The sequence below is a fragment of the Musa acuminata genome, unplaced genomic scaffold (genome assembly GCF_036884655.1).
Source record: "Musa acuminata AAA Group cultivar baxijiao unplaced genomic scaffold, Cavendish_Baxijiao_AAA HiC_scaffold_296, whole genome shotgun sequence".
NCBI classification, from domain to species: Eukaryota; Viridiplantae; Streptophyta; class Magnoliopsida; order Zingiberales; family Musaceae; genus Musa; species Musa acuminata.
Window position 1 is genome coordinate 1 of NW_027020557.1, and position 25000 is coordinate 25000.

General features: G+C 35.3%; 5 protein-coding genes and 2 non-coding genes across 7 annotated transcripts; 4 read left to right on the top strand and 3 right to left on the bottom strand.

The window, feature by feature from the left end:
- Nucleotides 1–794: 794 nt before the first annotated feature.
- Nucleotides 795–3810, bottom strand: LOC135657706 (ATP synthase subunit beta, chloroplastic). The gene has a single exon (XM_065175998.1). It carries the CDS (start codon nucleotides 3808–3810, stop codon nucleotides 2314–2316), a length of 1497 nt encoding a protein of 498 aa, XP_065032070.1. The 3' UTR covers nucleotides 795–2313.
- Nucleotides 3811–4638: 828 nt separating this feature from the next.
- LOC135657707 (ribulose bisphosphate carboxylase large chain) lies at nucleotides 4639–6181 on the top strand. Its single transcript, XM_065176000.1, has one exon. It carries the CDS (start codon nucleotides 4639–4641, stop codon nucleotides 6100–6102), a length of 1464 nt encoding a protein of 487 aa, XP_065032072.1. The 3' UTR covers nucleotides 6103–6181.
- Nucleotides 6182–6774: 593 nt separating this feature from the next.
- Nucleotides 6775–10805, top strand: LOC135657704 (acetyl-coenzyme A carboxylase carboxyl transferase subunit beta, chloroplastic-like). Its single transcript, XM_065175996.1, has one exon. The coding sequence runs from the start codon at nucleotides 6844–6846 to the stop codon at nucleotides 8665–8667; it is 1824 nt and encodes a 607-aa protein (XP_065032068.1). The 5' UTR covers nucleotides 6775–6843; the 3' UTR covers nucleotides 8668–10805.
- Nucleotides 10806–11266: 461 nt separating this feature from the next.
- LOC135657708 (cytochrome f) lies at nucleotides 11267–20697 on the top strand. Its single transcript, XM_065176001.1, has one exon. The coding sequence runs from the start codon at nucleotides 11699–11701 to the stop codon at nucleotides 12659–12661; it is 963 nt and encodes a 320-aa protein (XP_065032073.1). The 5' UTR covers nucleotides 11267–11698; the 3' UTR covers nucleotides 12662–20697.
- On the bottom strand, nucleotides 16406–16479 carry TRNAW-CCA (transfer RNA tryptophan (anticodon CCA)). The gene has a single exon. It is a non-coding gene; the product is annotated as a tRNA-Trp (tRNA).
- On the bottom strand, nucleotides 16644–16717 carry TRNAP-UGG (transfer RNA proline (anticodon UGG)). The gene has a single exon. It is a non-coding gene; the product is annotated as a tRNA-Pro (tRNA).
- A 1680-nt stretch (nucleotides 20698–22377) lies between the features above and the next one.
- LOC135657705 (photosystem II CP47 reaction center protein) lies at nucleotides 22378–24322 on the top strand. Its single transcript, XM_065175997.1, has one exon. It carries the CDS (start codon nucleotides 22652–22654, stop codon nucleotides 24176–24178), a length of 1527 nt encoding a protein of 508 aa, XP_065032069.1. The 5' UTR covers nucleotides 22378–22651; the 3' UTR covers nucleotides 24179–24322.
- The last annotated feature ends 678 nt before the right edge of the window (nucleotides 24323–25000 follow it).

Genomic DNA, 25000 nt, shown 5'->3' on the forward strand with positions numbered 1-25000 from the left:
GAATGATTTTTTATCTTTTTCTTGTCCTAGATTTCATTTCTATTTTTCTTAATTGATTCAATCCGTTGAATTGAGAGGTGACATATAACAACTTATATCTTTCTATACAAAAAATTGGAAACTTGGAACCTGTACTATCCCACCTCCTCAGAAATAAATAAGAAGAATCGAGTTATTTCATTAGAGTTAGAATGAAAGATTCATTCTATTTCGGACCAATCTCTAATACTAAACAAAGATTACGATTTGGAATGAACCAAAATACTTGTTTGTTTTGTTACGGCAATAACGCTTAATAATATAATGGTAAGACCAAGCAATGGGTTAGATTTCGCTACAAGAAAAAGGTTTTACAGCAAACCTATACTAGACAATGAAACATAGCAAAGAGTGGAGTAGTATAATCGACGGAATCATAAATGATTTACATAACATTTTCAAATAGAAAGAATCACACATTATCGAATGATTCGACGGACCAAATCAAATCCACAAACCCACTCAACTCATAGAATATAGAAGAAGAAACGTTAATATATTTAGGCCCAATTCGTTATCTCTCCATTATCTCTGAATCAATCAATAAGGTTGCTCTTGTTCTGCCAAAAAACGATTAGTGATTAGTTAGGGGGATTCTCCAAATACAAGACAAGACCCAAGACCAAGAAAAGAATAGGTCCTAGACCCATGTGACTTAGGATTAGACTTGGTTGGTCCCATAGAAATGAAAACCATACTAAACTATATACTAAACACTAAACTATATACTAAACAAAAATATAATATATTAGGATTAGGGCTATACGGACTCGAACCGTAGACCTTCTCGGTAAAACAGATCAAACTGATTATTATCGAAATGATTCGAACTGTTTCAAAGACCCAACATGCATTTTGTTGCATTGGGCTCTTTCATCAACTGATGTAAAGATCAGTTAGTCCACCATATTTTTTCTTTAGAGGAAGATAATGAGATGGTTCCATGTGCTCTGATTTATTATTTGTATTCTGATCTAGGAGCAATACCAAAGTGTTTCAAAGAAGGGTTATCTTGACTTAGGTCTGCCTTCGGCCTAGATCAACCTAAGTTAAATGGAATCTCTATCGCTCCGCTGCAACAGTCGAATATGAGACTTCATACACCTTAAAGTTCATAGGACGAAAAGAGGTTATTTTGAGGCCCTTATACTCATTATGCCTAGCATTGAATGGGCTGGGTATTTACCTTATCAACTATCAAATCAATGGCGGGTTCTATTTGATTTGGCAACTGAATTCGCGCCTGAATCGGACCGAACCAAATATTTGTCAGGCTATTGTTCTCTTGTTCCCTCGAACCTATGGAGTAAGACATCGATTTCTCAATACGATCAATTATGTTCATTGCATAATAGGCTCCTTTGAAAAGCATTGGCGCGCGTGTAAACGAGGTGCTCTACCAACTGAGCTATAGCCCTTGTCATAGACATCTTAACATATAGATAATTTCTTGTCAAGATGGATATTCCATAATCCACATCATAGCTCTCTGATCTATTTATTTTATTTACGCTTAACAGAACAGATTTATTTACGCTTAACAGAACAGATTAGTATTGCTTAGAAATAATATTCCACCTATAATCCCCGAAGTGATGGGTTCTTTTTGTGGTGATAAATGACCTACTTAACTCAGTGGTTAGAGTATTGCTTTCATACGGCGGGAGTCATTGGTTCAAATCCAATAGTAGGTAGAACTTATTAGATACCGGAGTCGATGAAATGATATCTAATAAGTTTTTCTACCCCATCTTCTTTTTTTGTTTTATCAGATTAGACTTGATTGTGTTCAATTGGCAGAATCAACATGTGGTGTATAATAAAGAACTTTTTAAAAACTTCTCTTTATTATTTTGATGTATTGACTTGACTAGTAGGAAATAACATTGACAGCCTCTACTCGTGTCCTAGCTCGTCTGAGAGCTAGATTCGCTTCAATTGCTTGTCTCTTACCCTCAGCTCTACTCAAGTTAGCTTCAGCTATTTCAAGAGCTTGTTGAGCTTCTTGCGGATCAATGTCAGTACTTATTTCCGCATCATTTCCTAAAATGGTGATTTCATTATTACCTATTCTAGCGAAACCACCCATCAGAGCCACCGTTAACCATTGGTCGTTGTTGAGGCGTATTCTCAAAAGACCTATATCTACAGCCGTGGCAATAGGGGCGTGGTTTGGTAATACGCCAATTTGGCCACTATTAGTAGATAAAATTATTTCTTTCACTTCTGAGTCCCAAATAATTCGATTAGGAGTCAGTACACAAAGATTTAAGGTCATTTCTTCAATTTGCTCTCCTCTTCTAAGTTCATAGCTTTCGCGGTAGCTTCATCGATGTTACCTACTAAATAAAAGGCCTGCTCGGGAAGACTGTCTAATTCTCCGGAAAGGATCAGTTGAAACCCCCTAATTGTTTCTGCAAGACCAACATATTTTCCTGGAGAACCAGTAAATACTTCTGCCACGAAGAAGGGTTGTGATAAGAAACGCTCGATTTTTCGTGCTCTTGCTACAGTTAAACGATCTTCTTCGGATAATTCGTCCAACCCAAGAATAGCTATAATGTCCTGAAGTTCTTTGTAACGTTGTGAAGTTTGCTTAACTCTTTGCGCAGTTTCATAATGTTCCTCGCCAACGATCCGAGGTTGTAACATAGTTGACGTTGAATCTAAAGGATCCACTGCTGGATAAATACCTTTGGCAGCTAATCCTCTCGATAATACGGTAGTAGCATCTAAATGTGCAAATGTCGTGGCAGGAGCAGGGTCGGTCAAATCGTCCGCAGGTACATAAACGGCTTGGATCGAAGTTATAGATCCCTCTTTGGTAGAAGTAATTCTTTCTTGCAAAGAACCCATTTCTGTACTAAGGGTAGGTTGATAACCCACTGCAGAAGGCATTCTCCCCAATAAGGCGGATACTTCTGATCCTGCTTGGACGAAACGAAAGATATTGTCGATGAATAGAAGTACGTCTTGTTCATTAACATCCCGGAAATATTCCGCCATAGTTAGGGCAGTCAAACCAACTCTCATACGAGCTCCCGGCGGTTCATTCATTTGACCGTAGACTAGAGCTACTTTTGATTCTGCAATATTTTTTTCATTAATTACTCCGGATTCTTTCATTTCCATGTAAAGATCATTTCCTTCACGAGTACGTTCGCCTACTCCGCCAAATACAGATACGCCTCCATGAGCTTTGGCAATGTTGTTGATCAATTCCATGATGAGTACTGTTTTACCTACTCCAGCTCCTCCAAATAGTCCGATTTTTCCTCCACGGCGATAAGGAGCTAAAAGATCCACTACTTTAATTCCTGTTTCAAAGATTGATAATTTCGTCTCTAACTGTATAAAGGCAGGTGCAGGTCTATGAATAGGAGATGTTGTGCTAGTATCTACAGGACCTAAATTATCAACAGGCTCCCCAAGAACGTTGAAAATTCGTCCGAGGGTAGCTCCACCGACTGGAACGCTTAGAGGAGCTCCCGTGTCAATCACTTCCATTCCTCTCATCAGTCCATCTGTAGCACTCATAGCTACAGCTCTAACTCGATTATTTCCTAATAATTGTTGTACCTCACAAGTCACATTAATTTGCTGACCAATAGTATCTCGACCCTTAACTACCAAAGCGTTATAAATATTAGGCATCTTGCCCGGAGGAAAAACAACATCCAGTACTGGGCCAATAATTTGAGCGATACGCCCTAGGTTTTGTTCTTCAAGTGTGGAAACCGCAGGACTAGAAGGGGTAGGATTGATTCTCATAATTATAATTAAAGTAAAGTATGTCGAAAGTTTTTTTGAATAGTGCCATGCCAAGTCGAAAATAAATGTCCGATAGCAAGTTGATCGGTTAATTCAATAAGAAATAAATGGGAGTTAGCACTTGATTTAGTTGGTACCACCCAACCGAATACGATTCAATCGTTTACTCATTCAATTACTCATTCAATGAGTCAATTTTCAAGTTCAGCCAATCCTTCTTTTTTTCAAAAGAAATATTAAGTACATGAAATCACGAGTAAGTCTCTTTCATTTCTCTATCATTATAGAAAAACCATCCGTATTAGATTCTATTATCTATAGAATTCGAACCCGAACTCCATTTATGATTCATTATTTCGATCTAATTGGCCATTGTTCTTTTTTTTTTTTGAATAGATATTGGATTTCCGCCTATCTATTCTTTATACCCTTTTAGGATGAATTATGCCTATTTTCACATCTAGGATTTACATATACAACATATATCACTGTCAAGAGTGAATTTTTCTTAGTATTTGGATTCAAAATAAGAAGGAGATCCATTTGATTTTATTGTAAACTTGCAAAACAAACATTGGGTTTGGGTTGCGCCATATATATCAAAGAGTATACAATAATGATGTATTTGGAGTATACAATAATGATGTATTTGATGAATCAAATACATGGTCTAATAATGAACCATTTCATTTTAACATAACATTGAAATTAGTTGATAATATTAGTTGAATATTTTTTTTCTTTTTTTTTATTTTTATTTTTGTCAAAGGTTTCATTCATGCATAATCTATATCGAGTAGACCTTGTCGTTGTGAGAATTCTTAATTCATGAGTTGTAGGGAGGGACTTATGTCACCACAAACAGAGACTAAAGCAAGTGTTGGATTTAAAGCTGGTGTTAAAGATTACAAATTGAATTATTATACTCCTGACTACGAAGTCAAAGATACTGATATCTTGGCAGCATTCCGAGTAACTCCTCAACCTGGAGTTCCGCCCGAAGAAGCAGGGGCTGCGGTAGCTGCCGAATCTTCTACTGGTACATGGACAACTGTGTGGACTGATGGACTTACCAGTCTTGATCGTTACAAAGGGCGATGCTACCACATCGAGGCCGTTGTTGGGGAGGAAAATCAATATATTGCTTATGTAGCTTATCCTTTAGACCTTTTTGAAGAAGGTTCTGTTACTAACATGTTTACTTCCATTGTGGGTAATGTATTTGGTTTCAAAGCCTTACGAGCTCTACGTCTGGAGGATCTGCGAATTCCCACTTCTTATTCCAAAACTTTCCAAGGCCCGCCTCACGGCATTCAGGTTGAAAGAGATAAGTTGAACAAGTATGGTCGTCCCCTATTGGGATGCACTATTAAACCAAAATTGGGATTATCTGCAAAAAACTACGGTAGAGCGGTTTATGAATGTCTACGTGGTGGACTTGATTTTACCAAAGATGATGAAAACGTAAACTCACAACCATTTATGCGTTGGAGAGATCGTTTCTTATTTTGCACCGAAGCACTTTTTAAAGCGCAGGCCGAAACAGGTGAAATCAAAGGACATTACTTGAATGCTACTGCGGGTACATGTGAAGAAATGATGAAAAGGGCCATATGTGCCAGAGAATTAGGAGTTCCTATCGTAATGCATGACTACTTAACTGGTGGATTCACTGCAAATACTAGCTTGGCTCATTATTGCCGTGACAACGGCCTACTTCTTCACATCCATCGCGCAATGCATGCAGTTATTGATAGACAGAAAAATCATGGTATGCATTTCCGTGTACTAGCTAAAGCATTACGTATGTCTGGTGGAGATCATATTCACGCCGGTACAGTAGTAGGTAAACTGGAAGGGGAACGTGAGATGACTTTAGGTTTCGTTGATTTATTACGTGATGATTATATCGAAAAAGACCGAAGTCGCGGTATTTTCTTCACTCAAGATTGGGTCTCTATGCCAGGTGTTCTGCCCGTGGCTTCAGGGGGTATTCATGTTTGGCATATGCCTGCTCTGACCGAAATCTTTGGGGATGATTCCGTACTACAGTTTGGCGGAGGAACTTTAGGACACCCTTGGGGAAATGCACCTGGTGCAGTAGCTAATAGGGTGGCTTTAGAGGCGTGTGTACAAGCTCGTAATGAGGGACGTGATCTTGCTCGTGAAGGTAATGAAATTATCCGTGAAGCTAGCAAATGGAGCCCTGAACTAGCCGCTGCTTGTGAAGTATGGAAAGAGATCAAATTCGAATTCGAACCAGTAGATAAGCTAGATAAAGAGAAAAAGTAAGTGTGCATAATTCAGTAATTCCTGTTTGTTCTCCTAATTGATTGCAATTAAAGTCGGCCCAATCTTTTCCTAAAAAAAAGATTGGGCCGATTGCCGAATAAAAAAAAAAAGAATGAGCATTCTATACTATGTATTTGCATATATCTTTTATATGTACAGATGTACAGATCTTACCTATATATATACAAGATAAGATCGAAGACTAAACAACTCAATACTTCTATTGTTTGTTGTTGGATCCATAGGATTGGATTAATTATGGATCCTTGGGATTGGTGGACTTTTTTATATCTCCTAGTTTCAGGCCATAGATCAAGCCAAGGGAAAGGCTCCTTTACCCATCCTATATATTGTCTTTTTCGTTCCATGTTAAAATAGAAACTTAATTATTTGATTATACGAGAACAAATTCTTTATTCTTTATTTATAGAAATAAACAACTATCTCTATTTTCGATGAGAATTTGTACATCACATGGAAGAAAGCTGTGTCTTTCTATTTTAAAATTTATAAAAAGATTCTATCAATATATATTGAAGTGATACCTCGGCTTCCCACAAAGGAGAATCATTTCTTTCAATACTTACTCGTTCTTTCAATACTTACTCGTTATTAATTAACAATCCTAATGATTAGGATTAGATTCGTATGCTTAATTCTGATAAGAAATCAAATAGTGAAAGTAAAATGATTATCCATCGAATGTATTGTATTTCATCAAATAGGGGGTAGAAAGACTCTATGGGAAAATGGTGGTTCCGTTCGATGTTGTCTAACGAGAAGTTAGAACATAGGTGTGGGCTAAGTAAATCTAGGTGTGGGCTAAGTAAATCAATGGATAGTCTTGATGGTATTGGACATACCAGTAGAAGTGAACAACCTATTCTAAACGATACGAAGAACGATACGAAGAAAAAGATTCCTAGTTGGAATCATAGTGGTAATTATAGTTTCACTAATGTTGATTCTTTATTTGAAATCAAGGATATTTGGAGTTTGATCTCTGATGACACTTTTTTAGTTAGGGATAGTAATGGTGACAGTTACTCTGTATATTTTGATATTGAAAATCAGATTTTTGAGGTTGACAATGATAGTTCTTTTCTGAGTGAACTAGAAAAAAAACTTTCTAGTTATTTGAGTAGGGGGTCTAAGAAAAAGAATCACTACTATTATCATTACATGTATGATACTCAATCTGGTTGGAATAATCACATTAATAGTTGCATTGATAGTTATCTTCGTTTTGAAGTCAGTATTAATAGTTCTATTTCGGGTAGTACCAACAATTACAGTGACAGTTACTTTTATAACTTCATTTGTACTGAAAATAGAAATAGTAGTGAGAGCGGTAGGTCTAGTAAAAGAACTAGAAAAAATTTCAATGATTTCCATGAAGAGGTGGAATCCGATTTCCATGAAGAAGTAGAATTCCACGAAGAAGTAGAATCCGACTTCCATGAAGAAGTAGAATCCGATTTCCATGAAGAAGTAGAATTCCACGAAGAAGTAGAATCCAATGATTTCAATGAAGAAGTAGAATCTGATTTCAATGAAGAAGTGGAATCCGATTTCAATGAAGAAGTGGAATCCGATTTCAATGAAGAAGTGGAATCCGATTTCAATGAAGAAGTGGAATCCGATTTCAATGAAGAAGTAGAATTCCATGAAGAAGTAGAATTCCATGAAGAAGTAGAATCCGACTTCCATGAAGAAGTAGAATCCAATGATTTCAATATAAATCAAAAATACAAACATTTATGGGTTCAATGCGAAAATTGTTATGGATTAAATTATAAAAAATTTTTTAAGTCAAAAATGAATATTTGTGAACAGTGTGGATATCATTTGAAAATGAGTAGTTCAGATAGAATTGAACTTTCGATTGATCCCGGAACTTGGGATCCTCTGGATAAAGATATGATATCTATAGACCCCATTGATTTTCGTTCAAAAGAGGAACCTTATGGAGATCGTATCGATTCTTATCAAAGAAGGACAGGTTTAGCTGATGCTATTCAAACAGGCATAGGTCAAATAAATGGTATTCCCGTAGCAATTGGCGTTATGGATTTTCAGTTTATGGGAGGTAGTATGGGATCCGTAGTAGGCGAGAAAATTACTCGTTTGATCGAGTATGCTACTAATCGATCTCTACCTGTCATTATTGTGTGTGCTTCTGGAGGAGCACGCATGCAAGAAGGAAGTTTGAGCTTGATGCAAATGGCTAAAATATCTTCTGCTTCATCTAATTATCAATCAGATAAAAAGTTATTCTATGTATCAATTCTTACATCTCCTACAACTGGTGGAGTAACAGCCAGTTTTGGTATGTTGGGGGATATCATTATTGCTGAACCTAACGCCTACATTGCATTTGCGGGTAAAAGAGTAATTGAACAAACATTAAAAAAGGTAATACCTGAAGGTTCACAAGTGTCTGAGTATTTATTCCATAAAGGTTTATTCGACCCAATAGTACCACGTAATCTTTTAAAAGGTGTTCTGGGTGAGTTATTTCAGCTCCACGGTTTCTTTCCCTTGAATCCAAGTTCAAAAATGTAAAGTATAGCACTAGATTCAGTTATTTTATTTGTAGCGAACAAGTATTTAATTCGTCGTAATCAGGTGTTTTCTTTGGTGACATAAGTTCTCCTTGTAATAAGAGACAGAGGTTTCGGATAATTTTTATTTTATATTTTATTATATTTTATTTATTATATTTTAGAATATAGAATATATAGTTTTAGAATATAGAATATATAGTTTCTATCTAGTCATTTTCTATCTAATCATATAGAATTATAGTTGATATTACTTATTACTTATAAATAAATATTATAAATAAATAATATTTATTATAATTTTTTATAATATATTTATAATATAATAATGGCTTGATATAATATAATAATGGCTTGATATTACTTATAATAGATATATCATAAGTAATAGATATATCATAAGAAGATATCTTTCTAATAGATAGAAATATTAAAACAGATAGAAATATTAAATTGAGGCACCTATTCTATGACAGATCCCAACTTACCCTCTATTTTTGTGCCTTTAGTGGGCCTAGTATTTCCGGCAATTGCAATGGTTTCCTTATTTCTTCATGTCCAAAAAAATAAGATTGTCTAGACCCAATGGGACCGAATCTTATCAATTTATTTCAACACTGGATGATAATACAGATATTTATCTCGTGTAATATGGTATGATATGTGGCTCTTTCCGAACACACAAATGAAAGAATCGTTATGCGGATATATGATATCTGCATAAATGCATGTATATGTGAATATAGCTGGTTCAAAATGGATTAGTGAATATTTTAAATAGAAAGTCAATGTATCTAACCAATTACTCTCCTAATGTTTCACATCAGAATAGTGCTAGTTGATGAAAGTTACTTCGGGATCAAGAAAGGTAAAGTCAAATTTATTTGGGTTATTCGCTCAATTCCAATCGAATGCACTGGATCTAGTATAGTATGAATTGGCGATCAGAACATATATGGATAGAACTTATAACGGGGTCTCGAAAAACGAGTAATTTTTGCTGGGCCTGTATCCTTTTTTTAGGTTCACTAGGATTCTTAGTGGTTGGAACTTCCAGTTATCTTGGTAGGAATTTGATACCCGTATTTACATCTCAGCAAATCATTTTTTTTCCACAAGGGATCGTGATGTCTTTCTACGGGATCGCGGGTCTATTCATTAGCTCGTATTTGTGGTGCACAATTTCGTGGAATGTAGGTAGCGGTTATGACCGATTCGATAGAAAAGAAGGAATAGTGTGTATTTTTCGCTGGGGATTTCCTGGAATAAATCGTCGCATCTTCCTTCGCTTCTTTATGAGAGATATCCAATCAATCAGAATAGAGGTTAAAGAGGGTCTTTATACTCGTCGTGTCCTTTATATGGAAATCAGAGGCCAAGGAGCCATTCCCTTGACTCGTACTGATGAGAATTTTACTCCACGAGAAATTGAACAAAAAGCTGCCGAATTGGCCTATTTCTTGCGCGTACCAATTGAAGTATTTTGAAACGAACTGAAGTGAAGAATAAAATGAAGAATAAATATTTTCTCAAGATGGGGGAAGGAACTTGCTAATTCCTCTTTTAATACAACTGAAGTTTCTTCATTCTTTTATACTAGAAAAAGGTCTAATCTAACTAACGAATCTAATCTAATAAGTATAGATATAAATTCATCAAACCTATCCGAACATGTATTTCGTAATACAGAATTCATCTTTTTAGGCCCAAGATTTGGAATTGATACCCTTTTCTGGTTAGACGGTGAAACATTTCGAAAGAATTAATTGATCCAGGGGGAGTTTTTTCGTCTCGAAACTCGATTCGTTACTTCAAGTGGGTTTTCGAGTATTCATCGAAAGGAACAAATGAAAATAAAATTGGTTCAAATTTGCCCAATTGAGATATCTGGAATAATATTTATTTCTTTTTTTCTCATTTTCATCCGAAAAGAACTCTTATTCTATGTCTATATTCCTTCTAAATCAAAAAAAAAATAAAATTATTACACAATAATAGGAAAGGAATAGACCCATAGGTCAATACCTTGTTATACAACTCGTGCTTCAAAGAAATATCAGATCAGATAGAGTCAACGAATGAAGCAGGTTCATTAACAATTCAATTCACAGAAAAAAAAAAATGAAAAAAAAGAAAGCATCGGCCTCCCTCCCATATCTCGCATCTATAGTATTTTTGCCCTGGTGGGTCTCTTTCTCATTTAATAAATGTCTGGAACCTTGGGTTACTAATTGGTGGAATACCAGGCAATCCGAAAATTTTTTGAATCATATTCAAGAGAAAAACGTTCTGGAAAGATTCATAGAATTAGAAGAACTATTCCTATTGGACGAAATGATAAAGGAGTACCCGGAAACGCATATACAAAAACTTCATATAGAAATACACAAGGAAACAATACAATTAGTCAAAGCACACAATGAATATGATCTCCATATCATTTTGCATTTCTCGACAAATATAATCTGTTTCGCTATTCTAAGTGGTTATTTTATTCTGAGTAATGAAGAACTCGTCATTCTTAATTCTTGGGTTCAGGAATTCCTCTATAACTTAAGTGACACAATAAAAGCTTTTTCTATTCTTTTAGTTACTGATTTATGGATCGGATTTCACTCGACCCATGGTTGGGAACTAATGATTGGTTCGGTCTACAACGATTTTGGATTGGATCATAACGATCAAATTATATCTGGTCTTGTTTCCACTTTTCCAGTTATTCTAGATACAATTGTGAAATATTGGATCTTCCTTTTTTTAAATCGTGTATCTCCTTCGCTTGTAGTAATTTATCATTCAATGAATGAATAAAGAACTCATTTGATCTTATTATATCAATCAAATCAGAATCTTTCTTCGTGTATAAAGAAAGTATTTTCAATTTGACTTAATTCTTTATACTTTTATCTGTTCAAGGTATTCGTCCTATATTCCAGTACAATTATTCCAGTACAATGACAGACTCGTGTATAGGGAACTATACTAGCTACCTATCTAATTTATTGTAGAAATTCGGGGATCAATGATTGGACATGCAAAATAAAAATACTTTTTCTTGGGTAAAGGAAGAGATGACTCGATCCATTTCTGTATCGATCATGATATATGTAATAACTCGGGCATCTATTTCAAATGCATATCCCATTTTTGCGCAGCAGGGTTATGAAAACCCGCGAGAAGCAACGGGACGAATTGTATGTGCCAATTGCCATTTAGCTAATAAACCCGTGGATATTGAAGTTCCGCAAGCTGTGCTTCCTGATACTGTATTTGAAGCAGTTGTTCGAATCCCTTATGATAAGCAACTGAAACAAGTTCTTGCTAATGGTAAAAAGGGGACTTTGAATGTGGGGGCTGTTCTCATTTTACCCGACGGATTCGAATTAGCCCCCCTTGATCGTATTTCTCCTGAGTTGAAAGAAAAGATAGGAAATCTGTCTTTTCAGAGTTATCGTCCCAACAAAAGAAATATTATTGTGATAGGTCCTGTTCCCGGTCAGAAATATAGTGAAATCGTCTTTCCCATTCTTTCCCCCGACCCTGCTACGAAGAAAGACGTTCACTTCTTAAAATATCCCATATACGTAGGTGGGAACAGAGGAAGGGGTCAGATTTATCCTGATGGTAGCAAAAGTAACAATACAGTCTATAATGCTACATCAGCAGGTATAGTAAGCAGAATAGTACGTAAAGAAAAAGGGGGATATGAAATAACCATAGTTGATGCATCGGATGGACATCAAGTGGTTGATATTATACCTCCAGGACCAGAACTTCTTGTTTCAGAGGGTGAATCCATCAAGCTTGATCAACCATTAACAAGCAATCCCAATGTGGGAGGCTTTGGTCAGGGAGATGCAGAAATAGTGCTTCAAGACCCATTACGGGTCCAAGGTCTTTTGTTCTTCTTGGCATCTGTTATTTTGGCACAAGTTTTTTTGGTTCTTAAAAAGAAACAGTTTGAAAAGGTTCAATTGTACGAAATGAATTTCTAGGTGCAGAGATTCCTTAACATCAAGTTGGTAAAAAGCGCCGAATTTTTTTTGATCCATACAATTATGTATGATCAAAAAATCTGTAAACCTTTTTGGTTGCTTTGTTTATACTTTTTTTTCGTTTTGCGGGATGTCTGGAATTCATTACTTGTATCCTATTCTTAGTAATAGACAATAGACATACAAAGAAAGAGAATACAGAGCAAGGATGGGAAAAATGAAAGAAAGAAATCCTTTTAGGAGGGATTACTAGTCTTACGAGTCTTCTATTCGACACAAGAAAAGGGCGGAAAATCCTTTTTCTTGTGTCGTCTTATATCGAAATAATAATGATTTTTTCTCCTGTTCGTCAAAGATTACCATTCCTTCTTTTCCGGGTCCACCAGAACTCTTTTGGTTAGATTCATAGGAAGTTGTGGACAAACAAAAAGAGAGAAAGGATTAGGGGAATAATTGATTGAGCAAATAGAACTTCTTCAATTAACTTAAACTTTTAACTTAGAGAAATTATTCAAGAGAAATTATTCAAACAAATTATATTATAGAGTTTTATAGAGTAAGTTCTATAGAGTAAGTTCTATTAGTAGTTTAGTATAGAAATTATTTGCAGGATGTCTCATGCGTAGAAATCTATATAATATTGTATTATTCAGAAAATCCATTGATTACTCTTTTCTTGTTTCTTCATAAGAGTTAATATTATGGAGGAAAGGAAGAACAGAGACTATGAATCAATCAATAGATTCAATTCTTCAAAAACATTATTAAGAAACAAAAGAATAGAGTGGTTTGAAACATCAGAGCAAAGGATCCGTTTTGTCATTTCATTTCTACGAATATAATATTTTGATTATGTTGACTGGCCAATTTGTATGTTATGGAATAGATCATAATCTTCCTATAAGAGTAAGAAAAGAACTCAACGGGACCTTATCGCTCTAATTAGACAAAGGAGGGTAAGGTCCCGTTGAGTTCTTTTCTTACTCTTTCATGTCTACAATCCGGTTTATCCGATTACTAGAGAGATGAACCCAACCCAGAATATGAACCGTAAAAGAAAACACCTATTAAACCGATCACAGGAATACCAGTTACAGTACCAACCAGCCAAAGAGGAATCCTTCCAGTAGTATCGGCCATTTCCCCTACTTTCCTCCACATTTTCTCAAATGGTCGTGCTAGAGACAAAAACAGTCATGGATAATTATGAGGATGGTATCTTTCCGAATGGGATAAGAGAATTCCTACTATTCTCTTTCTTTCTTTCAATTGAAGAAATAATTGGAAAATAAAACAGCAAGTACAAAAATGAGTAATAAACCCCAGTATAGACTGGTACGATTCAATTCAACATTTTGTTCATTCGGGTTTGATTGTGTCATAGCTCTATAATTCAAATTAGGTTTATCGTTGGATGAACTGCATTGCTGATATTGACCCCAAAAAAGAAACGGTAGGTACAGCTAGTCCGTGAACAGCCAACCATCGCACTGTAAAAATTGGATAGGTTCGATCTATGGTCATTGGGGGCCTCCTAAAAGGATTTACTAAATTCATCAAGTTGTTCCAAAGAATCAAAACGGCCGGTTATCAATGGAATACCTTGTCGGCTCTCTGTGAAATACTCGTTTGGCCGAGGACTTCCAAACACGTCGTAAGCTAAACCCGTACTGACGAATAACCAACCCGCAATGAATAGGGAAGGTATAGTAATGCTATGAATGACCCAGTATCGAATACTGGTAATAATATCAGCAAAAGAACGTTCTCTCCGTGCTTCCAGACATTCTGAGCTCCACAAATTTTTGTACATTCAAAAAAGGGAATCGATTCCTTGAAAGATGGGATCAGTAAATGGAAAACTACTGATATTGCATCTTTGTGAGATCGTCAATTTTGTACCAAAGGTTTATTTCAAGTATACCGAATCAGTATAGCTATCCTTCCTCTGGCACAGCAACGCAGTCTCGATCGGTACCGAAATGCTACATAATTCTTTTCTTCTTTTTTTGTTCCTTGTCTATGCATAACTCTATGTTATTCAATAGATCAATAGAAAATTACTCAAATTCCTTATAAGATTTCCATTATTGGATTCATAATAGAAAGTAAAGATCTTGGAAAAGCGTGAATCGATGGTTTCTAATAATTTATGAAGCATATTATAATATTCACACAATTCAATTATATGTATGCGAAATCTATAATAAACCCATTTTTTGGTTAAAAGTTTTTTTGTTCAAATCTTTTTATTTCAAGTAATTGGTTGGTCGTATAATACAATAAATATACTGTAATACAAAATACAATAGTATATACTATATTAGTGAAAGAAACAGAACATGAAAGAAACAGAACCCAGTTGGAACAATCCATATTCGTGATGCAACCGTTATTGTATTAGATCCAAAACAAAGGTTCTTTCTTGACCAAACTAGAAGTATGGAACTCCATGATATGGAAAGACAGAATATAGAATCTAAAAGGATAATGGAAGTTGTTCGTCTTTGAATCGAGTTGGACCTGAAAAAAAAGAATAAAAATATAAAAATGAAAAATAGAGTAAAGGTTTTATTTTTTTCGATAGATCGTGGGACACCTTTTTCTTTTCATTCGAAATATTATGTTATGGGCAATTAAGCAACCTATTACTGTACTGAGTCCAATGAGTTAAAATAAATAAAAGGTAAATAGTATCAGGCCGTTCGTTCCAAAAAGGATTAGATCCTATTGAAATAGAAAGGAAATGATTAAAATGGAATTTTCAAATCCAATTCTTTTATTCCAAAATTACTTAAATTACTTATATTTTATTTAATATTTTATTTAATATTTAAGTATAAGTCCATAAGTAATTTAAGTTTTGAATGAAGTTACACGGCACAGTTCTTAATTACTATTACTTTTACTTATACTTTATATTTTACTTACTTTTACTATTACTTTATTCAACTCACAAATACTTTATTCAACTCACAAATTCCACAATGAATCTGTTGATTCCGAATCATAGGATCGGTCAATGTCACAGCAGATGAATCGAATTTTTCTACCTATGTCACTCTTAGTTAGTCTTATCTATAATGACTGATGAATCCAGAATTTTCAATTGGAACTAAACTAATTCTGTCAATTGATTTTTTCTTGCCGTCGTATTTTGTAAAAATTGAAACTTAGGTAAGTGTTTTATCAACATATGTAGCAAAAGAACATATCTAATTTAGCTCTTTCATGCTTACTATAACTAGTTATTTCGGTTTTCTACTGGCTGCTTTAACTATAACCTCAGCTCTATTCATTGGTTTGAACAAGATACGACTTATTTGAAATGAATTGAATGAAAAATTGATAAAAACGAATATTTCTCTGAGATTCCGGGTATTCTATGGTTCTTTCTCACATCAATTGCCAATTCTTGGTCATTGAGATTCACGGATAATTCAGATTAATATTTAGGGATAGATCTTACCTTTCTTTTTATCCCCTTAAACAAACCGAAATGATTGAAGTTTTTCTATTTGGAATCGTCTTAGGTCTAATTCCTATTACTTTAGCAGGATTATTCGTAACCGCATATTTACAATATAGACGTGGTGATCAGTTGGACCTTTGATTGAGTAATATTTCTTTCTTTTTTTGATTGACCTCCTGCAGGAAGGAGGTCAAATTCAAGTTACAATTCAACTTTTTGTTTTGTTAAATTATTAATTATTTTATTGTGATTCGACATCAAATAAACCGAATCACGCTCTGTAGGATTTGAACCTACGACATCGGGTTTTGGAGACCCGCGTTCTACCGAACTGAACTAAGAGCGCTTTCTTATCCTTATGACAGGAGATACGACTGTACTGTAAAGAAAAGTAATTTTTCTACCCCCAATACGTCTTGCATACATATAGTATGCAAGACCGGAAGATTATGTCCAATTTTAATCGATCTCAATGAATCCCTCGTTACTGCCCATGGGAGAAGTAATAGGTAGGGATGACAGGATTTGAACCCGTGACATTTTGTACCCAAAACAAACGCGCTACCAAGCTGCGCTACATCCCTTTTCAAAATTGTTGTACAGTTTCATTGTACAAAATCCCTGTCTTGTTTTCCATATCGTCATTTTCTCCTCCATCTATATACAATTTTCTTGTCATTTCTTCTTTTTGGTTTCATATAATAAAAGAATTATATACATCTGAAACCTAACGTATAAAAAAGTTAATATTTATCAGTAATGCTCAGGAACAAGGGATTAGATTTTTTTTCTTTTACAAAAAAAGAAAAAAATCTATTGCTTCATTGTACATATCTATTTTAGTTAGGAATCCTGTTTAGTTAGGAATTCCGTGTAAAAAAATACAAATGATCTTGAACTACAGCATCTGACCATATATGTATTACAATCCATAATAGAAGGAGGATTTTCAATGCGAGATATAAAAACATATCTCTCCGTGGCACCTGTGCTAAGTACTCTATGGTTTGGGTCTTTAGCAGGCCTATTGATAGAAATTAATCGGTTATTTCCGGATGCCTTGTCATTCCCCTTTTTTTAATTCTAGTTATTGATTGATATGCGAAGAAATGAAGAAAATTAGAGATACAATTCCACGTGACTAAAATTTCGAATTTCGCCCCTATTTTTTCAGTTCTTTAGGATAGGAAGGAAAAGAAAAAAGTGTATTGAACCTCAGCAAAAATGTGGTAGATCGAAGATCGAATTTTGGAGAACAGAAATGAAAATGTGGATCCAGTCTACGGCGAGTTCCACGAAATCATAGCATAGAAAGAAGATATTTAACTTAAATAATAAATAAAATAAATATTAATAAAATATTGAGATTTAGGATAGGAACAATTGAGAGTTAGAAAGAAATTGTATTATTTAATTATTACTCCATTAAATTATTACTTTATTATTCTAGTAAAATTGTTACTCCATTAATATAATATTAATTATCATTATATAATGAAATGATAATTGCAACGAAATACTTAGAAATTCCATTTCTAGTTAGTAACTTCTATCGATTTTTTTTGTTCTTTTCTTCTTCTTCAGCTCGGATCGAAAATAGAAGAGTTAAGCCGATCCAAAATTCAAAGGAGGTTCATGGCCAAGGGTAAAGATGTCAGAGTCATAGTTATTTTGGAATGTACCAGTTGTGCCCGAAATGATGTCAATAAAGAATCGCCAGGTATTTCTAGATATATTACTCAAAAGAATCGACACAATACGCCTGGTCGATTAGAATTGAGAAAATTTTGTCGCTATTGTAACAAGCATACGATTCATGGAGAAATAAAGAAATAGATCGAACAGAACGCGTGTGCGCTCTCGCCAAGGAAGAGGAAGAACTTAACATATATTTAGAAGAACTTAACATATATTTAACATACTTAACATATATTTAACATATATAATATACATAATGTATAATATACATAATGTATAAGATATATAATATACATAATGTATACAAATCAAAGCCTATTTTGGTCGGATCTGAACTGAAGTGAATAAAGAAATAGAATTTTAGAAATAAGGAATAAACCATGGATAAATCCAAGCAATCTTTTCGTAAATCCAAGCGATCTTTTCGTAGGCGTTTGCCCCCAATTGGATCGGGGGATCGAATCGATTATAGAAACATGAGTTTAATTAGTCGATTTATTAGTGAACAAGGAAAAATATTATCTAGGCGGGTGAATAGATTGACTTTGAAACAACAACGATTAATTACTATTGCTATAAAGCAAGCCCGTATTTTATCTTTGTTACCTTTTCTTAATAATGAGAAACAATTTGAGAGAGCCGAGTCGATCCCCAGAACTACTGGTCCTAGAACCAAAAATAAATAGACATACTCTTCAATTGACTCAAAACTCCAATTGTAACTCAAGCTCAGATTGATGTTTTGTTCGAAAAGGCCTAGAATCTAGAGCGGGTTCCTGTGTTATAAGAAACAAAAAATGGAGAAAATTTTTTTTATTGAAACATATTCGTTCATTCCTATTACTATCTTAATTTCTTTTTATTCTATTTTCCCGGAGTTCCTTCTCCGGGGAATTCTGTTTCAATCATTCCTGTACTGTATATTACTTTAGAATCTACTTTATTTGATGATCTTGTTGGAAATCATGTAAAGACAATTCTTATTTGATATAGCTATTTGTGCAGGTATTTTACGATTAAGAAGCAATTGCTTCTTGTACAGATTGTGTATTAATCTACTATAACTATACAATACCTTATTATCACGAGTTACTGCATTTATCCGAGTGATCCACAAACGACGAAAATCCCTCTTTTGCCTGCCTCTATCTCGATGAGAGGAAGCCAAAGCTCTCATTTTCTGTTGAGTAATCGTTCGAGTAAGTCTTGAATGAGCTCCTCTAGAGGTTGATGCAAATAAACGAATTTTTGTTCGACGTCTCCGAGCTGTATATCCCCGTCTAACTCTGGTCATTGAATCAAATTAAACCTTAATGAATAACTAATTGATTTCGATTCTTTCAGTCATCCTTTTCCCCTCTCACGGTCGATTAATAACAAAACGGATTATTCCGATATATAAAATATAAATTCCAATGGCTTTTGCTACTATAACCTTCCTGACCACAATTTTTTATTCCGTCCAGGCATTTCACCTGCAAATAAGAAATTATAATGATACTCAAAAAAAATAGTGGGTTCCATCGTTTCTATGGTTACTTCTTAAACGGTGAGGTCCTCTCTATACACCGGAGCCTCTTCTTTCATTTAACCAAATGGTATTGTGAACTTGTATAGTTCACACTCTTTGGCTCTACCCATCAATTATAGAGTAATAACTCTTTTCACACTAAGAGTTATCTATACAGTGACGGCATTTAATTAGGAAAGTTGGCTAGGTAGCTGACCCTCTTAGTCCGCTCTTTTAACAATAGGCGCATAATCTTTTTGCTTCTTATAATACTATTTCCTCCGCTTAATGGATAACTATTTGCTACCAATGGGGAATTGCTTTTCATCTCAAATCTAGGTGATTGGATTTGCACCAATGGAAACCATAAATTCCATACACAATATAGGTATATGATAGATCTTTTCCATTTACCCTATTCATTGGTACCGGTCATTGACACTGGAAAAATTGTCTCATTTGTTCGAACTCATGATCTGAACGAGTCGCACATACACCCTAGTACATGTTCCTCGACGCTGAGGACATCCTCTAAGAGCGGGAGATTTCGTAACATTTCTTATCGGCTGTCTTGCGTTTCTAATAAGTTGTTTAATAGTTGGCATGTCGTATATATATATATGTATATATAGAATTAGAATGGAATGGGTTGGTTTAGATCGATCTTAACCTGATGATTGGATTGATGATTATGAATTTTTTCTATTCAATACCAAATCACAGAAAATTCGAATTATGGTTTGAAATGGATTTACACGAAATCCCCGGTATTTTCATTTTCGACCGCTACGAGATCAACAATGCCATGAGCTTGGGCTTCTGTTGCTGACATAAAAACATCCCTTTCCATGTCTTCGGATACAACCCATAAAGGCTTGCCCGTTCTTTGTACATAAACCTTTGTGAGGGTTTCACGAAGTTTCAGTAGTTCTTCCATTTCCAGGACAAATTCCCCTGTTCGTGATTCATAAAAAGAACTAGCAGGTTGATGAATCATGACCCTAAATATATTGATATTGATATAACATCATGAACGGTTCCTCTATCTCGTATGATTGGGCTAATGTAAGGGATAAAAAAAAAATAACAAGAAGAAATTGAACAACCGTACAGGCATCTTCTGTGCGTTGCATACGGCTCCGCAATGGAATTTACTTTTTTCTTCTCTTCTATTCTATCTAAGAAAGAAAGAGAATCCATCTGATTCAGATCGTTGAATGATCCATTTACCACCCTTCCTTTCGTAGGAGTCAAAAATACTATGATGGTTCTGTTGCTTTATATATTTATCTCGTCTGTGATTTAGCAATCCCAAAGTGCCTTTCTGATACGATCAAATAAGGAAAACTGATCTTTTTTTTTTTCATTTTCGTACTCTTCCATAACATAAATATCAGAAAGAAACTTCTGGTGTGGAAGAAAAATGGTTTGTGACGCTGAAATGTACCCCCGACACATAAAATCAACAAATCGGAAATAACCTTTGTTTCATACTACTATCTCGATACAAAATCTCATGTTATGAAAAAACAATAATGGTTTGTTCATATCGAACTCGAAGTGCCATGCTATTATTACTTATTATTCATATTCAATATGGCGAAGGCATAGTCTTTCTTTTTTTTTTCAAATAAAAACTCATTGGCGCCAAGCGTGAGGGAATGCTAGACGTTTGGTAATTTCTCCTCCGATCAGAATGAAAGATCCCATAGAAGCGGCTAACCCCATGCATATTGTATGCACATCGGGTGGCACAAATTGCATAGTATCATAAATAGCTATTCCTGATACTACCCATCCGCCGGGAGAGTTTATAAACAAAAAAAGATCCCTAGTATTATCTTCTATACTGAGATATACCATGAGACCAACAATTTGATTTGAGATCTCGCTATTAACCTCTTGACCTAAAAAAAGTAATCTTTCTCGATGAAGTCGGTTGATTAGGACAAAATTGGTTCCTTTAGGAACTGTACGTGCACCTTTGGATGCATACGGTTCAAAAAAATTGCGAAAAAAGAATCAATGTGTCGATTCCAGTTCTATTTTTTTTTTTTTTTTTTCTGTAATAGGTTTTTGTTTTTCTAATAAAGCTTCCATTTTTAAAAAGACATGAGATGAGTTTTGGCTTCCTTACCTATAAAAAAAGAATTTACTGAACTTATTGAAATTGAACAAATCTCTCTCATTGATGTATTGTTTCATCGACATTCAAATCACGATGTAATTTTCTTGTTTCTGAATGGGCCTTTTCAATTCTTTTAGGTTCATGTTCTACTCCGGGAAAAGATCTGTCCGAATTCCATTTGCACATATAGGGCAAATGGTCTCAGTACCACTTCTTTTTGTTACGACTTTTTTTTTTCAATTCGTTTCATGCCTTTCCCCAATCATTCGATGTACTCATCATACTATTCCGTTGGTTATTGGTTGGACGTTTGAAATCACTCCTATAATAAGGATAAGAATCGTTTATGATACAAGCGGTAATCATACATTACATGGATTACCAATTTGGTATTTTCTGAACGGAGCCTGGATACTTTATTACTTTATTTTATCTGGATACTTTATTACTTTATTTTATTTTTATTTTTCCAAGTCAACCATAAATTCTCCTAATTGATCCTCAAAATAAATAAATTGATCTAATTGCACTTCACGCTCCGAATGATTGATGGTTCACTCAATACAATATTTCTTAGGCGAAACAGAGGATATTTCGATCGAGGGAGAGAACGGGTAAATTCCATATAACCCAATATGTCTGACAAGTCGCACTATAAGTCAACCCAAACTGCATCTTCCTCTCCAGGACTCCGAAAAGGTACTTTTGGAACACCAACGGGCATTAAATTAAAGAAAAAATTGAGTACTATACTTCACTTTAATGTGGAAACATAACAATGGCTTTATCGTCTTCATCCCTTTTTCTGTTTATTGTATTTTATACATAGATTTTTATACATAAATTGGAAGGTTTATTTTATAGAGTAAGACAGAATGAATAAAGAAAAATTTTAACTAACGGATCAATCGTTGGAGTAATAAACAAGTATCTATGCATTCGTTTCCCGAAAGTAGAACTAATCCTCCCATTGCGTATTGGTACTTATCGGGTATAGAATAGATCTGCTTCTCTTTGTTCTTACGAACAGAATTGTTCCATTATTTTCAATGGAACGGAATAAAAATTAACCCTTTCTCATACGGAATCTACTGAAAAGGTTAGATACATAGTATAGTCTTTTCCAATGCGATAAAATAAAGTGACATAGTGTCTATTTTTCTTTGATAAAGGGGTATTTCCATGGGTTTGCCTTGGTATCGTGTTCATACTGTCGTATTGAATGATCCCGGTCGATTGCTTTCTGTCCATATAATGCATACAGCCCTAGTTGCTGGTTGGGCCGGTTCGATGGCTTTATACGAATTAGCGGTTTTTGATCCCTCTGACCCCGCTCTTGATCCAATGTGGAGACAAGGTATGTTCGTTATACCCTTCATGACTCGTTTAGGAATAACCAATTCGTGGGGTGGTTGGAGTATTTCAGGAGGAACTGTAACGAATCCCGGTATTTGGAGTTATGAAGGTGTGGCAGGGGCACATATTGTGTTTTCTGGCTTGTGCTTCTTGGCAGCTATCTGGCATTGGGTGTATTGGGACCTAGAAATATTCTGTGATGAACGTACGGGCAAACCATCTTTGGATTTGCCTAAGATCTTTGGAATTCATTTATTTCTCTCAGGGTTGGCTTGCTTTGGCTTTGGCGCATTTCATGTAACAGGTTTGTATGGTCCTGGAATATGGGTGTCCGATCCTTATGGACTAACTGGAAAAGTACAACCCGTAAGTCCAGCGTGGGGCGCAGAAGGCTTTGATCCTTTTGTTCCCGGAGGAATAGCCTCTCATCATATTGCAGCGGGTACATTGGGCATATTAGCAGGCTTATTCCATCTTAGTGTCCGTCCGCCTCAACGTCTATACAAAGGATTACGTATGGGCAATATTGAAACTGTACTTTCCAGTAGTATCGCTGCTGTTTTTTTTGCAGCTTTCGTTGTTGCTGGAACTATGTGGTATGGTTCAGCAACTACCCCAATCGAATTATTTGGTCCCACTCGTTATCAGTGGGATCAGGGATACTTTCAGCAAGAAATATATCGAAGAGTTAGCGCCGGACTAGCCCAAAATCTGAGTTTATCGGAAGCTTGGTCTAAAATTCCCGAAAAATTAGCTTTTTATGATTACATTGGTAATAATCCAGCAAAAGGGGGATTATTCAGAGCAGGGTCAATGGACAACGGGGATGGAATAGCTGTTGGGTGGTTAGGACACCCCGTCTTTAGAGATAAAGAAGGGCGCGAGCTTTTTGTACGTCGTATGCCTACCTTTTTTGAAACATTTCCGGTAGTTTTGGTAGATGGAGACGGAATTGTTAGAGCCGATGTTCCTTTTAGAAGGGCAGAATCAAAGTATAGTGTTGAACAAGTAGGTGTAACTGTTGAGTTCTATGGTGGCGAACTCAATGGAGTCAGTTATAGTGATCCTGCGACTGTAAAAAAATATGCTAGACGTGCCCAATTAGGTGAAATTTTTGAATTAGATCGGGCTACTTTGAAATCTGATGGCGTTTTTCGTAGCAGTCCAAGGGGTTGGTTCACTTTTGGCCATGCTACGTTTGCTTTGCTCTTCTTTTTCGGACACATTTGGCATGGCGCTAGAACCTTGTTCAGAGATGTTTTTGCTGGCATTGATCCAGATTTGGATGCTCAAGTGGAATTTGGAGCATTCCAAAAACTTGGGGATCCAACTACAAAGAGACAAGTAGTCTGATACAACATTGCTCTGGTATCTTTCGCCTCTTTTTTTGATTTGACATAGGGTTAGGGTACTGAAGAAATCTTGACTTGAATCACCATCTTTTCTTTGACTCTTTCCTTTTCTTTATATGGTAAATGATGCCAAATGAATAGGTGTGGAAGCTATAATTGTAAACCACGATCGAATCTATGGAAGCATTGGTTTATACATTCCTTTTAGTCTCGACTTTAGGGATAATTTTTTTCGCTATCTTTTTTCGAGAACCGCCTAAGGTTCCAACTAAAAAATGAAATAATTTTTCATTATCTCAGTTGAAGTAATGAGTCTCCCCATATGGGAGGCTCATTACTTCAACTAGTCCCCGTGTTCTTCGAATGGATCTCTTAGTTGTTGTGAGGGTTGCCCAAAAGCGGTATATAAGGCGTACCCAGTAAAGCTTACAAGTAAACCAGATATGAAGATGGCGACTAGGGTTGCTGTTTCCATTTTTAGACAATTTCAAGATCACAATGGATCTACGATAAGATCGTTTATTTACAACTACAACGGAATGGTATACAAAGTCAACAGATCTCAACCAATGATTAAATAGGATTTATGGCTACACAAACCGTTGAGGATAGTTCTAGATCTGGGCCAAGACAAACTACTGTAGGGAATTTATTGAAACCATTGAATTCGGAATATGGTAAAGTAGCTCCGGGCTGGGGGACTACACCATTAATGGGAGTCGCAATGGCCCTATTTACGGTATTCCTATCTATTATTTTGGAAATTTATAATTCTTCCGTTTTACTGGATGGAATTACAATGAGTTAAGTTTATAAGAACTTT